Below are 13,904 nucleotides of genomic sequence, written 5' to 3'. Positions count from 1 at the left end.
TAATCTCACTTTAGACAAGAAGGAGTCTAGACTCCCCCACAAAGCAATTCAAAGCAAAAGTCTAACTTGAATCACTGTAGGAAGGGAGCGTGGGGAGGCTAGGCTTACTAAACTGAAGACAGCCTTTTTGAAGCCCTTACAACTGAAACAGTTGCTGAAAAAGTAAAATTTTTCAGACATTCTCATGCAGCTCCACTTCTGTCTAACAAAAATACATAGAAAACACGGGGCAGGTGGACTCTACAGACTTCAGCAGCACTTAGCCAGTATAACTTGGCAGTCACGTATGAATCAAACGAGACTGAGTGACTGCAGGGCTGGATTGCTTAATTTTTTCTATATTCTCACAAAACTGCTTGGAGCCTACTTCCCATGTAGCTCAGGAGTACTCCTGTACATGGCTGGATTTAACAGAAATCTTTCCTGGTGTTATTCTTGAGCCTATTAATAACTTCAACACAATGTATAAAGCATATGATAATTTATTTTCATTTGTTTGCTTTTAAATTCTTTTAAATAAACAAGAGGAGTACTTTTCCTGTACCACAGTGTGCTGCTTTTCTTCACTTTTCTACATAAAATAAAGATCCTAATAGGCTTAAAAAAGCTTGATATGAATGAGCTACCTAAACATATATCTTCATTTCACATGAAATAGGACCTCAATGGCAGGAATTAACCTGACACTAAACATCTTGATCTTGATCCATATTCTAAATCAAAGTTAAGTGTGAGACAAACAAGTGCTCAAATCAATAGATGCCATGTAATAGAGAAAACAGATTAGGAAATTAAATAGAGGTGGAGATTAGGCTTCTAAATGATTCTGTGAGAGATATGCAGTAGCCTTGCCTTTGGTCAAACCTGCTCTGCAAGAAGAACCTCTAGCACAACATTTCAGCATTTCAGTCTTCAGAAGGAAATGGTGACAGATACATATATTCCCACAGAGTTAATCTGGCATCTTATTACAGTGTGAGAGAAAGTCTGGTTTGGTTGTTTCCCTTGAATTGCTTGAACAAGTTTAGAAAATAATATTAAAAACAATGTATCTGTTTTATATTCTAGAAAACTCTTAAATTAAAAGCATATACCTCTGAAACCAAAGTGATGAACATATCACCCAGAACAATAAAATATAATATACAAAAAATACCTTTCCTGGAACCATTGAAACCAACCAAATAAATGTGTTTTCTAAAATTCAGCAGGCAACAATATGATCTGCAGAGCTAAACAATCAGAATTACCTTAATTCACATCTCCAAGTGTTATCACTAAATGTAGCATTTTGAAAAATAAATACTACTTGGAATTCTGTAGACTATTTAGAGCATTCAGACCATTGCTTAATTATGATCCATTGCAATAGAAAGCTTCTGATTTATAATTAGGGACAATCTGAGTTATATCAATAACACTCTCCAAGTCCCATTTTGAATTTCAAATCCATCCAGAAACACCAGAATTGCAAGAAACAACGCATTTTCTAGCGTATACTTGTTTGATCAGAATGAAATCTAAACTACACAGCTCTCTCTATACTCTCTCATTTGAGTGGGGAGTGTTGAACAAGGATTTGGATTACATGATCACAATAGATTCTCTCATCCTAATTATTCTCTTATTCTGTTCTGTTACTTGTTTATTAATGACCAGTTAATTTCTACCCTGATGCACACCTACTCAGCAGCTGAATTGGGGTCAAAGTCATTCTCTGTTCATAATTCTCCTCAAGTCACCACAAATGCAACTAAGCACTAGACCAAAAAACTACATGACAGGAGGAACTTTCCTGGACAGATTTGTTTTTAAAACAAACACCAGCAAAAGCACAGAAAGAGAAATGACCCAGTGATAAAAAACCCCACGGAGTTACAGCTTTCATAATTTTACACAGAAATGTGAAAACATGAATAACAAATAAAAGCAAGGCCAAAACTTCGGAGAATCTTATCACACAGAGGAACAAGCTTCCCATTGTCAAAGCGAATTTAGAGTCACTACATTGATGACCTCTATCAACACAAGAATATCTGTCAAAGCGAAAAAAAAACCCTAAACACCCACTTCCAAACCTCTAAAATAAACAAATACCAGGTTCTCTCCTTAGGCCTAGAGAGAAAGAAACCTCAGTACCTTGAGGAAAGGACAGTCAACTGTGAATACAGAGGGCATGCTTTTTCTGTTTTTCAAATGATGAAGCGTAGACCTGGAGAACTTTTACTTATTCTGAACGGACTTCCAGACTTGCAAAAGAAAAGAGAATTAGTTTTTGAAATCCTGATCATCAGAGATTGTAGCAACTGCTATTAGTCTCATGGGTCACAACAAAGAAATGGCAATCATAATATTGAACTGACTACACAGTTGGACTGAGGTTAAAAGCAAACTATAAGAAAAATACTTGTGTCTCTGGATTTCCATCTGATGTGCAGGGAAGTCTTGCTAGGATAGGGAAAGGAAAGGAAACCTAGTCTGAGATGAGTAATAAATGTTTCTAATTTATCAGTGACACTTGACTTTCCTGAACAGTAATGTCTGTCAGAGGATGTTACTACAATAAGCATTGTAAATCTTAGTTAGAAAGGACTGGTCTTATTAAAAATTATGTTCAAAAAAGTGATCCAGCAAATAACTTATTTAGGACATGTACCACAATTAATCTATCTATCTCAATCTATCTTAAGAAAATTAGTGAGTAAAGCTCATCAGTTACTGACCATTTAAAGTATATTAGTTGGCACTTATCAATCAAAAACATATTCTTAACCTCACTAATTTGTTTCTTTCCTTTGAAGAAAATAATGTACAATGCTAAATTGAAAGTCTTGAAAAGTGGGCATGAAAGTATAATAGAAAGCAGAATGATGAGCCTGAGTTAACATCCCAACATTATTTTTCTTCAGACTAGAAATGCTGAAAATTAAATCATAAGGACTCTACCCATCTGTTTTACTTTACAGAACTTCAGTACTATTTAAAAATTTTGCTTCTCTCCCCTAAATAAATGTAGTAAATTCATCTGATGTTTTGAAAGCATAATATTGGATCTTGGTTGAAAGTTAGCTACAAAAGCTACAAATCCACCAAATCCACCAATTCTTTATCTGTATTGCAGCTCAGAATTAGGATGGCACCAAAAGAAGTCTTACAAAGCATTTATTTTCTATGGTTTCGTGTTCTCTCAGTGTTTTACTACAGTTGTGTGATATATCAGATTTGCTAAACAGTGGACCCACCTAGGATTATTTAGCATGCAAGATCATTCAGTGCATGTTAGGACAGCATCACTACAACTTCTTGTGGGCAATTAAAGATTAAATTATGCAGGAATATGAAATAACACAGATATCAACACTTAGATTTTCATCACTGATGGCAAGTGATGACCTCCAAAGTTGGAATCATCTGCTATGTATATATCTCTATCAACAACCCTCAATAACTTTAAGTATTCTGAAAGTGTAATGTGATACAATGTTCAGTAGAAAGTTCATGCAAGAAAGAAGTCTGCTGGACCTAAATACAAAGTGAATTCTTTATATTAAAAATTCCTCAAGTGTGTTCTTTTCTTCAAATATCTGTTTATGTTTAGCACATTTAAGTCTCACAAATAGTGCAACTCTTCATAAACTAATGAAGCTGCAAGTGAGGAACACATACACAACTATCAACTGAGTGGGCAATGAACTACTGAAAAATAAATGCTCACAATAATTTGATTTTGCTTTAAAAAATGTTTCCAGTTCTGTAAAACTACATTAACTACTTAGGCAGTAATTTTGAAAAGGGAAAAACTATTGTGTTATACAGAGCTAAATGTTAGCAGACTCCTGTAGAATATTGGAACATTTTGAAGATAATATGTCAATAATTTAAGATTAGAAAAATAAAGTGCTTCTTTTTTGCCTTGATAAATAGACTTATGGACTGGAATCTGACATTTATCAGGCTCGCCAATAAAACTTGTGCATCTCAGCATTTCAGAGAAAGCTTTTGAAGATGCTTTTTCCTGGGGCGACACTTGGTAAGGACGTTTGCCATTGAGGAAGCCAGAGGAGAGGGTGATACATGTCTCTGGGGTGACAGCTCATACTGGAAAAGTGATAGGCTGAGTTTCCTCCTCCAAAAGTGATCAGTCTCAATATAAAGATAAAAAATTAAACATGAAAGACCTAAAGCTTTAGAAAGTCCTGTGAAAGCTATCACAGCTCTGTGTGCGTGGATGAGTGTCACACACTGCAGTAGGATGTTAGAACCAAATGCTGTGAACAGCTACCTTCAGAGAAGTCTCTTATCATATTTTATTTACTTTACAATGCATTCTGGACCTCTAAATTAGACTGAGCTTAGTTAAAGTTTATCGTAAATCTGAAGGAAAATCTTCCAGACAAGAAGAGAGTGAGGGTTTGGTTCCCAGTGACTACTCCCAGCCAAAGCCAGCCAAGCTCAGACACAGATTCAGTCCATGGTTATTACTGGATTTCTAAGGAGTGACTTCTTATTTGAACTTGTGATAAAAAGACCAGTTTTCCATTCATTCTGCTAAAGAGAAAATCAGCATAGCCTCACGTTTGCTTCCTATGTCAGGACTGATCTGTTAGCACAATTAAGAGCAAGTTCACCTTTGATTTTATTCTTTTGCAGTATTGAGCATACAGGCACAGAACAAAGACAGATTACAGTCTAAATGCTAGAATGTCATTGATAAACTCTTTTACAACTAAAAAAAAACACAACCAAGAATATATTAGAGAGAAGCATTTCACATAGTGTAACCTTTTGATCACTAATGTAAACAATTTTATAACACACAAGGTGGCTGAAGTAGTGAACTCCATTTCATCCAACTTCCTTATCTGCTTCTATTCCATTCCTTTTCCAGTGAAACTACATTTATGTGAGGCTTTAAGAAAGTGATCTGATGTTAAAAAAACATATTTTAACAATAGATAGCATTTACTATCAAATATATTCTGAAAGCTTTTGTTCTTTAAAGGTGGGAAGCCAAGATGCCCAAACTAATTATTATCTTAAAGTGATTAGTTGCCATCATGTCTGATCTCACCTAAAAGATAGTAATGAGCTGCAAAGTATTAAAGCCATATATTTATCTGCATAAAGTAGAAAGCAAGGTACATGTTTATACAAAATACAAAGAACAAGGACATCACTTTAACCTGTCTCACATCACGGTTAGGACTTGGAATATCACAATGAGACAATGATGTGGCAATGATTCAGATGAGGGTTTAGGAACACATTAACCATCTATCAACCCAAAACTCTGCTACAAGGCAAGAGGCTGCAAGGATCTGTGAAAACTGAAAAACACAATTAAATGTGAGGACAGATTTTATTATAGAGCTGTCTTTTATCTCCCATGGAGACCACCTAAAAATTATCGTGTAATGTCTCCGTTGTCTCTACATACACTGCTGTATCTTGATCAAATATTATACTCAAGCATAACTTGCAATATTTTAAAAACACTTCAACAGTAACAAATAGCAGTAACTATGAGCCAATTTTAAGTGTGAATTTACAAAGAACAGACAGCTCTCTAGCTATACTTTTCAGTTATGTATTTATCTGTCTCTCACTTATTTTGTGCTAAATCATGCACACCTATGAAAGAGATGGGGGGAAGACAAAAAAAACCATGTATAAATTAGGTTTAGAGGACTGATGTATCTTCATGGGATGTATTTATACTATATGTCTACTTGATCTCTCTCTTCCCAACTTTGTTCACTGTGGGAACACATTTAAAAAAAAATAAAAGGTCACCTATCATGAAGCAAGGCTTCAGCTATTTTTTAGAAACTTTTTTGGTTTTGGCTCAAAAATATAAAGTATTTCCTAACTTACTTTCAAGACTGAGTTTTCCTGATTTTGAACCTGGATACTGTAGAGCACAAGCACACTAAAAGCCTGCATAAAGAGGCTCTGCTTAACCTTGTATAACACTGTGAAAACATTCACATGGCCCCTGTTTGCCACCTGCTTCTACACAGCGGTGAAAGACTTGTGCTTGGACTGGTTTGAATACATAGCTCTCTATCACACCACAGACTACAGAATTGTCTCTCCAAAACTATTGTAGGGCATAACAAAATGTCGTAAGTCTTCGGACACAGCAAGGACTGGGGATAAATACTGGGGCAGAGCTAACAGTTTTCATCAGAATATCTATTCTTTTGGAGGAGCAGACATTTTGTATCCCTGGGTAAGTGATGAGATGGTTAGGTGTTCATTTGATTGAATTCTGTTTGTTTACTCACAGACAGCCAATCTTGAGACTTTGAACTCCTGTGCTTTCCAAGCTACTTCTGTCAGTTGACCCACAATTATTGACTAAGGGAAGATTCCTATCCCATTTCAGCTGTGAAGTAAAACAATGTAGTTAATTATCTCCTGTATGCTTACTCCCCTCTCTTGTCCCTGACACACATAAAATTCTATTATCCCCAGTATCTTCCAGACATGGAAGTCAGTTTCTAATGATGACCATCCCTTTTGTTTAGTTGGTTTCTATTCTTTCATCTATCTTATTCTAAAAAGATGTTCCTTTATTTTCTTGGAATAGAAATATGGAAATATAGCATATCCTATGATAAACCATCATGGTTTTCTAAGCCTTTTTCCCATGGCTGAATATGGTTTGTTTATTTTTTTTTGGCATGTGAACACATAATTTATATGCTCCTGGTTTCTCTCGCTGGCTAATATACAACCCAAACTCTTCATTAATTATTTAACTGATCGTTCACTGACATTCCCAGCATTTACGGTTTTCATGGTCATTTTTCAGAATCTAGTGAGATCTACATTTCTGTTAGTGTCTTTGTTTCAAATCATATTTTATAAGTACTCACATGATCTACCTGCGACAATAAAAAAAAAATCAAAAAGAAAAGTCTGCCTTGTGTTGAAACCTATTTGTTTAATTCTTATAAATCTCCATAATGTCATTTTCAAAAGGGAACCAACAGGGAAAAATGACCATGTCAACAAAATCAGATCCGCCAGCATATAAAATTCTAATACAGCCTGCTGATTAAACTACCAAAAATTATACAAGTGTTAACCAAAATCATTACTAAGATGGTATTTATGAAAATCTTATTCAGTTATTTTCAAAAGCAATTAGCACCCCAATACACTTTAAACTACATTTGCTATATTAATCTGGCAAGGTCAGGCTCTGGTTTCATGTATACAAATAATTAATCCAATTACGTCTGGAAAAGGCCTTGTTAATCTACTGTGTATGGAACATTAGCTGCCTGGAAGACATGAAGAAGTAGGTCATGAGAAAACTGTCAAAAACAGAAACAAAAAGACCCTTTTAAAACATTTTTTCACATGGAAGCAAGCCAAGTGACAGTGGTGGAGTAAGAACAGAAGCTAAACATTCAATGGTTAGTACAATTTTAATTAGCTAAAAAGGAAAACTATTTACGTGTTACTGTTCATGAACACCTATGGATTTCTTCCTTCGAGAGATAAGCTAAATTAAGAATGTTTTGGAAACTTCAGATTAACACTGCACAGCCGTTGCTAGGGCAGTGCAGTGTTGAATTTATGGGTAACAGCAACTGCTGCAGTCCTCTCCAGCAAGGCAGGGTTTAGAAAAGCTTCAGCAGGGAAACGAGCAATAGGAGATTTGGTAATTAGGAGCAGGAATAGATAACTACTTTTTCATTAACGCAGAATGGCACACATGAGAGGACAGAACAAAGGCAAACAAAGAAAGGCGGCAGAAAATGGGAGAAACAGTTGAAAAATGACAATGAAGCATGAAACAGAGAGAAAGCAGCAGTATAACCTGCTTCACAGTAAGTTACCAAGAACCTGGGAATGTTTCTGTCTCTTACTCTCCATGTGTGGTCCCCAACTGCTTGTGATGTTGGGAAAAAAACAGAGTATAGTGAAAAAAGAGCTGGAAGGCATTAGCTGATAAAAATCTCATATTCTTATACTTTCAAGTGATAAACAGAACATTTGACTGTTTGCAATGAGACAGGAGGTGTGAGATAATGTAGCAGCATTCTAACATATGCTATAGCATTGCTCATATATCTGAGTTTTGGCAAACACTAGGAGATAATCTATAAAAATACTAACAACCTGTGCATTAACGCTACATGGTGGCTCAACATCAGAAAAGTGAACAAGGGTGGTAAAGTAACATTATCCCTATGAATAGCAAAAGTAAAAATATATGGGTACTGCCATAGTTAGAGATTATCTGTGAGAGACCAAAGTCCTGTGCTAGCTGATGAAAATGAATAACAAAAATAGCTAAATTGAATATTTCAGGTTTATTTCTTTCACTCAGTCACCTGGCCATGATTCCTAAAGCACTTCCTGCCCTCTCTTCATGGGACAGAGGTATTTCAGCCCATTCTACTTCTCCACACTCACTAGGCTGAGACAAGGTCTTAGAGCATCTCCACTGTGTTTTACTTTTGCCTGAGCTTTAGCTCTGAGTATCCACAGATGGCATCATGTCCATATCAAATCTCTCAGAGCTGCGGCAACTTGGCACCTGATGGAACTGCACAGGCAAAATTACTCCCTCTGCTGTAGAAAAGGGAACCATTCTGCAATAAGGTGTTCCTTTGAGTAGCCTACTCTTCCCACTTTCTCACAGAAAATCCAGGTGATCGGAGTAATGAACAGCTGTTGTTTCATGGTAACAGTCCTTTCTCACGATTTTATAGTGTTTAATACACATTCTTAAGGTCAGGATTTCTTGACTTTTGGATTCTGGAGGACCTCATACACCTTATCCAACACCTGAGGACACCTAATATACGTATTTAAAATGTGTGCATATATATGATCAATACAGTTTCTAAAGTCACTGAAATCTTGATATAAATTACAATTTCTTCTACTACAAATCTCTGATTAGCTCCAGCTTTGACTGTCTCATTCTTAGATATTGCAGACTCACAAGTAGTAACAGAGATGGGCCTTCAGAGCCTCACTGGTCATAAAACTGTATTGCTTTGCTATAAAAGCATTCAATTTAGATTATCTACTCTAAAATTTTCTTTTATGTAAATCCAATTCCCAAATAGTTGTATTTATGACTAGACTGAAACTGCTTGTGAAAGAAGCTGCATGAACTTCACACCGCGCTCTGACTTGGTGCCAATTATTGAAATGAGCTAATAAATTACTAAATAATTCAGTTTGAAACCTAATAACTCAGTCACTGGGAGAAAAGGTTTAGGTCCTAATTCTCACAATAGTAACAAAGAAAATAGGTGAGACTTCAAGAGTTATTACATGTTTTATTATACTGGAACAAGTTTTCATCAGGACTAGGGAACATACATCACATCCCCTGGAAAGGCATGCTTAAAGCAACTAACATTTATTTACTGTGATCATACAGATGTTATGTAAGGAACTGGTGAAAGCAGCTTACCCACATGAACATTCTTATTGACACGACTTTCCCTTCTGACATCCCCAAAAAGTGTCTGAGCTAGCTGTAAGTTTCAATACTCCTCCAACAGAAGTAGCAATCTTTTCCACTTTCCACTCCTGATAATATCTGTAGAATCTCTCCTTCCGCAGATGAGAAATTTAGACATTATTATCCCAAAGATAGGAACACTGACATCAAGAGTGGAAGAAGACTACCTACTACTCATAATTCTTCTTGTTGAAACATTTCCCATCAAAAAGTAACAGATGAAACACATTATCATGGAGTTGAATTTCTAGAGTGGGCACCAATTCTAGATCACCGGGTCCAGTTCTTTTCTGTTTCCTCTGTGTCCTCTCAAACCTCATGGGTAAGGGCTGATGGTATCACATTCAGCATTATTTGCTGCTGTCAGGTTATAGCAAGGAAATCAAGATCAAGAAAATCTCAGACCTAGTTTTCCTCAAAGACAATTAAATAAATTTTCTCACCCTCAGAAAGTGAGCTCTAACTTTACAGTATTGCATAAAAATATTTATTGTTTCCTATTCCATAAAAGTTTCATATTTCATATGGACCTAGAGTTTAGTGAAGCTCTATACCAGGCTTCTTCAGAAACAGTACTTTAATTAGTACTTCCTACCAGCTGGCTGAAAGGCCCAGGCTGATCTAAGGGAGGACTGAATTAACACGAAGGCTACTCTCTACTGCCACGAGAGAGGCAGGCACTCAGTCACTCACTGGTATGAGCTGCACTGTGGTGGATGGTACAGAGAATCACTCTACACAGCTCGTTCTGGAACACACTTTGCAAGCTCCCCCTACCCCAGTATATTTCAGTTTGTTAGGGGCTTTGATTACGTATGGGGGAAAGTGAGAATTTCCATATTTTGTAAGAGAAGAATTAAGATTAAAAACAGTACAGCAGAAGCAACATTTCACTGTTAATGCAGAGCTTTCATTTTTATACAATGGCAGAAGCTAGAGGCTCTATGATCATTCATTCATTCATTCATATCCTGCTCCTTCACCACATCTTGGAGATTTCATTATATCTTTAAAATTTACCTTCTGGCAGAATTGAGGAAGTCCAAACAACAACTCTACCAAGGCTGCAGTTTATAATTTTTAAATAAATGTTTAACAGTTTTTTAAAACTAGGATTGTTTGCACTATTGTTTCTTGAAAAACATAACTGATATGTATGTTTGTATTTCTGCTCAGGTTGAATAAAGTTTCAAATATTTAAACAGAGTAAGTATAATTCTTCATCATACATTTCTATCAAATTAAATGGTAGGATCAACCTGGCTCACCATCTTGGTAGTCACTGCAGATACTACAGTGCTGGATGATGATACCAGGAGATATTGTAGTTTGAGGACTGTACAGATTAGAAAACATAAATTTTTTGTTTGACAAAAATAGGACAGTTCCCCATATGCCTTTTTCTTCTATTTGACCATTAGACTTTGATTTTGTGTTACTGGCCAGAAGAATGGCAGGCCATTTGTACACAGCTATTGATGTACGCAGATTGGGAATGTTCAAATATTCCAGAGAAGTATCTACTGCATACACACAAAGCAGCTCAGCAGTGCGCTTGTGAAAAATCTAGAGATGGAGAACTGAGAATGGAGAACTGAGCACGCATTCATTCATTTGAAATACTCACTATGTACTGTAGAAATGGCCCCTGAAATTTAATGTGGACAAGATGCATCAAGCTGAGTATACATGAACAAGCCATGTATAAAGTGCTTATTCATGCATTCTGTCTGGGAATTCCCAGGCAAAGCACAGTAGCCATAACAATGGTTCCTATTAAGATTGTAATCTAGGTTTACAGTTCTTTGAAAAGAAGAATTTTATTCATTACTATGACTGTATTGAGACACTGTGAAGTATGTTCTCATTATACTTTAATTTTTCCAATACACAAATCTTCACCTAAATTTACTCCAACACTGAAAATCTTAGCCCAGCAATTTTTTTCCTCTGTGCATTTAGGGTATTGTTGCATGAACTTATACTGGAAAGGACTGAAAATGTTTTACAAATATCTAGCCTTTTACCTCTTTCCAAGGAGTTTCACCAAACATTTGGTGAAAAACTCATTCTTGAATGCTTTACAAATGCTCCATTAACTCTGGAAGCTCTAGACACATCAAGAATCCAATGAAGGCTGAATGCTGTGAATCATTATTCCCCACCACTGACAGAGAAATTAATTATTGAGAGCAACCACAAAGCAGGCACAGCCTTGGAACAGCAAGTTTCTGAGCAATGTGCTGAAAAGGTTTGACTGCCATCTATTGGTATGAGCGACTAGTGCACCGATGGCAATTTAAAAAAAAAAAAAAAACAAAACTACAAACCTAGTAAACATCCAGTGCAGATATTAGAGGAAAACTAATTTTCTAATTATCTAATTAACTAATAAACATAATTTCAGGTATGTATAAAGAGGTAATAACATGAAAAGCTTCTCAGTTTTAATTTTTTTCTGTTAAAAAGATAACTACACACAGAAACACCAGCTTCCTTCATTCTCTACAGTGGTTTGAGATCTAATAATTACAAATTCAGTGTCTGCTACTGCCTGAAAATTATTAAATAAAAATGGAAAATACTAACGTTTTCCTTTAATTTAAACTATGAATTATTGAGAGCTGATTTTCACATAGTAAATTCTCAGTTAAAACTGTCTTAAATAGCTCCTCTGAGTCATTAGTTAACAAAACCACAAAACTTTAAATTACATTGTAAATTTCTAATCATATGTATAATGTCCCAATGCTTGTATGTGGGTATAGCTGTACACACCTCATCTATATAGGGTTGTCTGTTGAATTTAGGCTTCCTAATCAGGCTAGTTCACAATAGGCAGAACATATGCCAACATATCACAACACAAGTAACTGTATAAAGATTTTCCTTCAGCTGTTCAGACCAGCTAGCACAGTAGTTCAGTTCACCCCTGTCAAACATATCCAGTCTCTTTTCACTCTGCCTTAAAGCTGCTTACTTTTCTTCAACAGCTGCTGCCAAGCTGTCTTTACTTCCTCTCCAAGCCAGCTCACTAGCTAAACAGCTACCCTGCTAAAATACTCCTTCAAAAGGTTTGTTCTAAATTTGTAAAATCATTCCATGGCAAAAGGAAAAGAGATCAGGAGAGCCATGGATTTCAGGGGTTTAGGATGAATAACAAAATGACTCAGAACCATTCTAAATAGTATCTCTGTAATTAAACTTATTTATTACACTTGCACACCATGTGGAATTGTTCTCAAGAATTATCCTGCACGGATTAGAATTTCATATAAAAGTTCAAATGCAGTGTATTTAAACCAAAAACAACTCATAGACAGAAAAGCCTGTGGGCCCAAACTGAAGTTTACTTTCTCACTTTCAAAATCTTTCAGCAGCTAGAACTGAGCATAGTATTCCACACACAGGACTGTTTTCCCACATTGCTCTATCATAAATCATTTTTCATTATATATTCTCAGACAATGTATAATTGCAACTGAATTCCCAGCACAGGATAAGAATATTGGATTAATTTTGAGTACCATATGTTGAAACTTTACATTTTCCAAAAACATTTACACTGCAGGAGGTCTGTTCACACATGGCTATGAAAACGAGGAAAAGGAAAGTAAGTATATACTTTACATTTTGAGACTTCAGCCTTTTTTCTTACCTGAGTACCCAAACAAGCAACCATCATATGAGTGAGAAGTTTAGCTGCAAACATGGCACACCTGGTGCAGAAGAAGTGGGAGATGATAGCCAAAGTGAAACCTACACAGAAACGACAATTAAAAAAGAAAAATGGAAAATTTGAAGCTTAGGCTCATAAACTATGCTATAAATCCAGAAGGTATTTCTTGAAGGTGCAGATCATCTAAACAAACCAACTAACCAAACCTTTAAGAGAGAGTAAGTTCACTTTGGTTCCCCCTGGAATCACTCATGAATTTATTAGTCAAGCACTAACATTTATTTAACTTTTCCATAGCCTTGGGACCTAAATTAATTGCATAATGTAAACAAGCAATTTTTGTAATTTTTGTGTTCGTGTGTAATTTCTGCATGATACGGATGATTGTCATAATAGTTAAATATAAAGCAAAGGTAATTCTTCACTGTTCATATTACTGAATCCAAAAAGATGCTTTTAGAAAAAATAAATAAAAAATTGTCTCCAACTGTGTATCACTGCTTTAGAAGATAGTTGTAACTTTCCAAATGCCAGTTTCCCACCACATCTGTGTTGAGCACAGAAATCCGTTATAGCAGAAGTCGGAAAGAATGATACCACTTTTCATTTCACTAATTAATTGTGAACATGAACTGAACAAAAATGGGAAAGACCCCTTACCTACCAATAAGTAGTTCCTGGAAGAAAGACCCTGGGAAAGCTAAGTCATCAAGGAAAACACTGCTA

The 13,904-nt window shown here is 35.8% G+C and overlaps 1 protein-coding gene across 1 annotated transcript in view; it reads right to left on the bottom strand.

The window, feature by feature from the left end:
- ADGRV1 (adhesion G protein-coupled receptor V1) overlaps positions 1 to 13,904 on the bottom strand; it is a 272,818-nt gene that overhangs the window by 126,666 nt on the left and 132,248 nt on the right. The window contains exon 89 of the mRNA XM_017812706.1: positions 13,158 to 13,258. Within this exon, the coding sequence (XP_017668195.1) occupies positions 13,158 to 13,258 (101 nt within the window). The remainder of the gene's footprint in view (positions 1 to 13,157; positions 13,259 to 13,904) is intronic.

The sequence above is a fragment of the Lepidothrix coronata genome, unplaced genomic scaffold (genome assembly GCF_001604755.1).
Source record: "Lepidothrix coronata isolate B3197 unplaced genomic scaffold, Lepidothrix_coronata-1.0 Scaffold37, whole genome shotgun sequence".
In the NCBI taxonomy this organism is placed as follows: domain Eukaryota; kingdom Metazoa; phylum Chordata; class Aves; order Passeriformes; family Pipridae; genus Lepidothrix; species Lepidothrix coronata.
The sequence above is the reverse complement of the archived record's forward strand: the minus strand, read 5'-3'. Positions and strand labels throughout refer to the sequence as shown.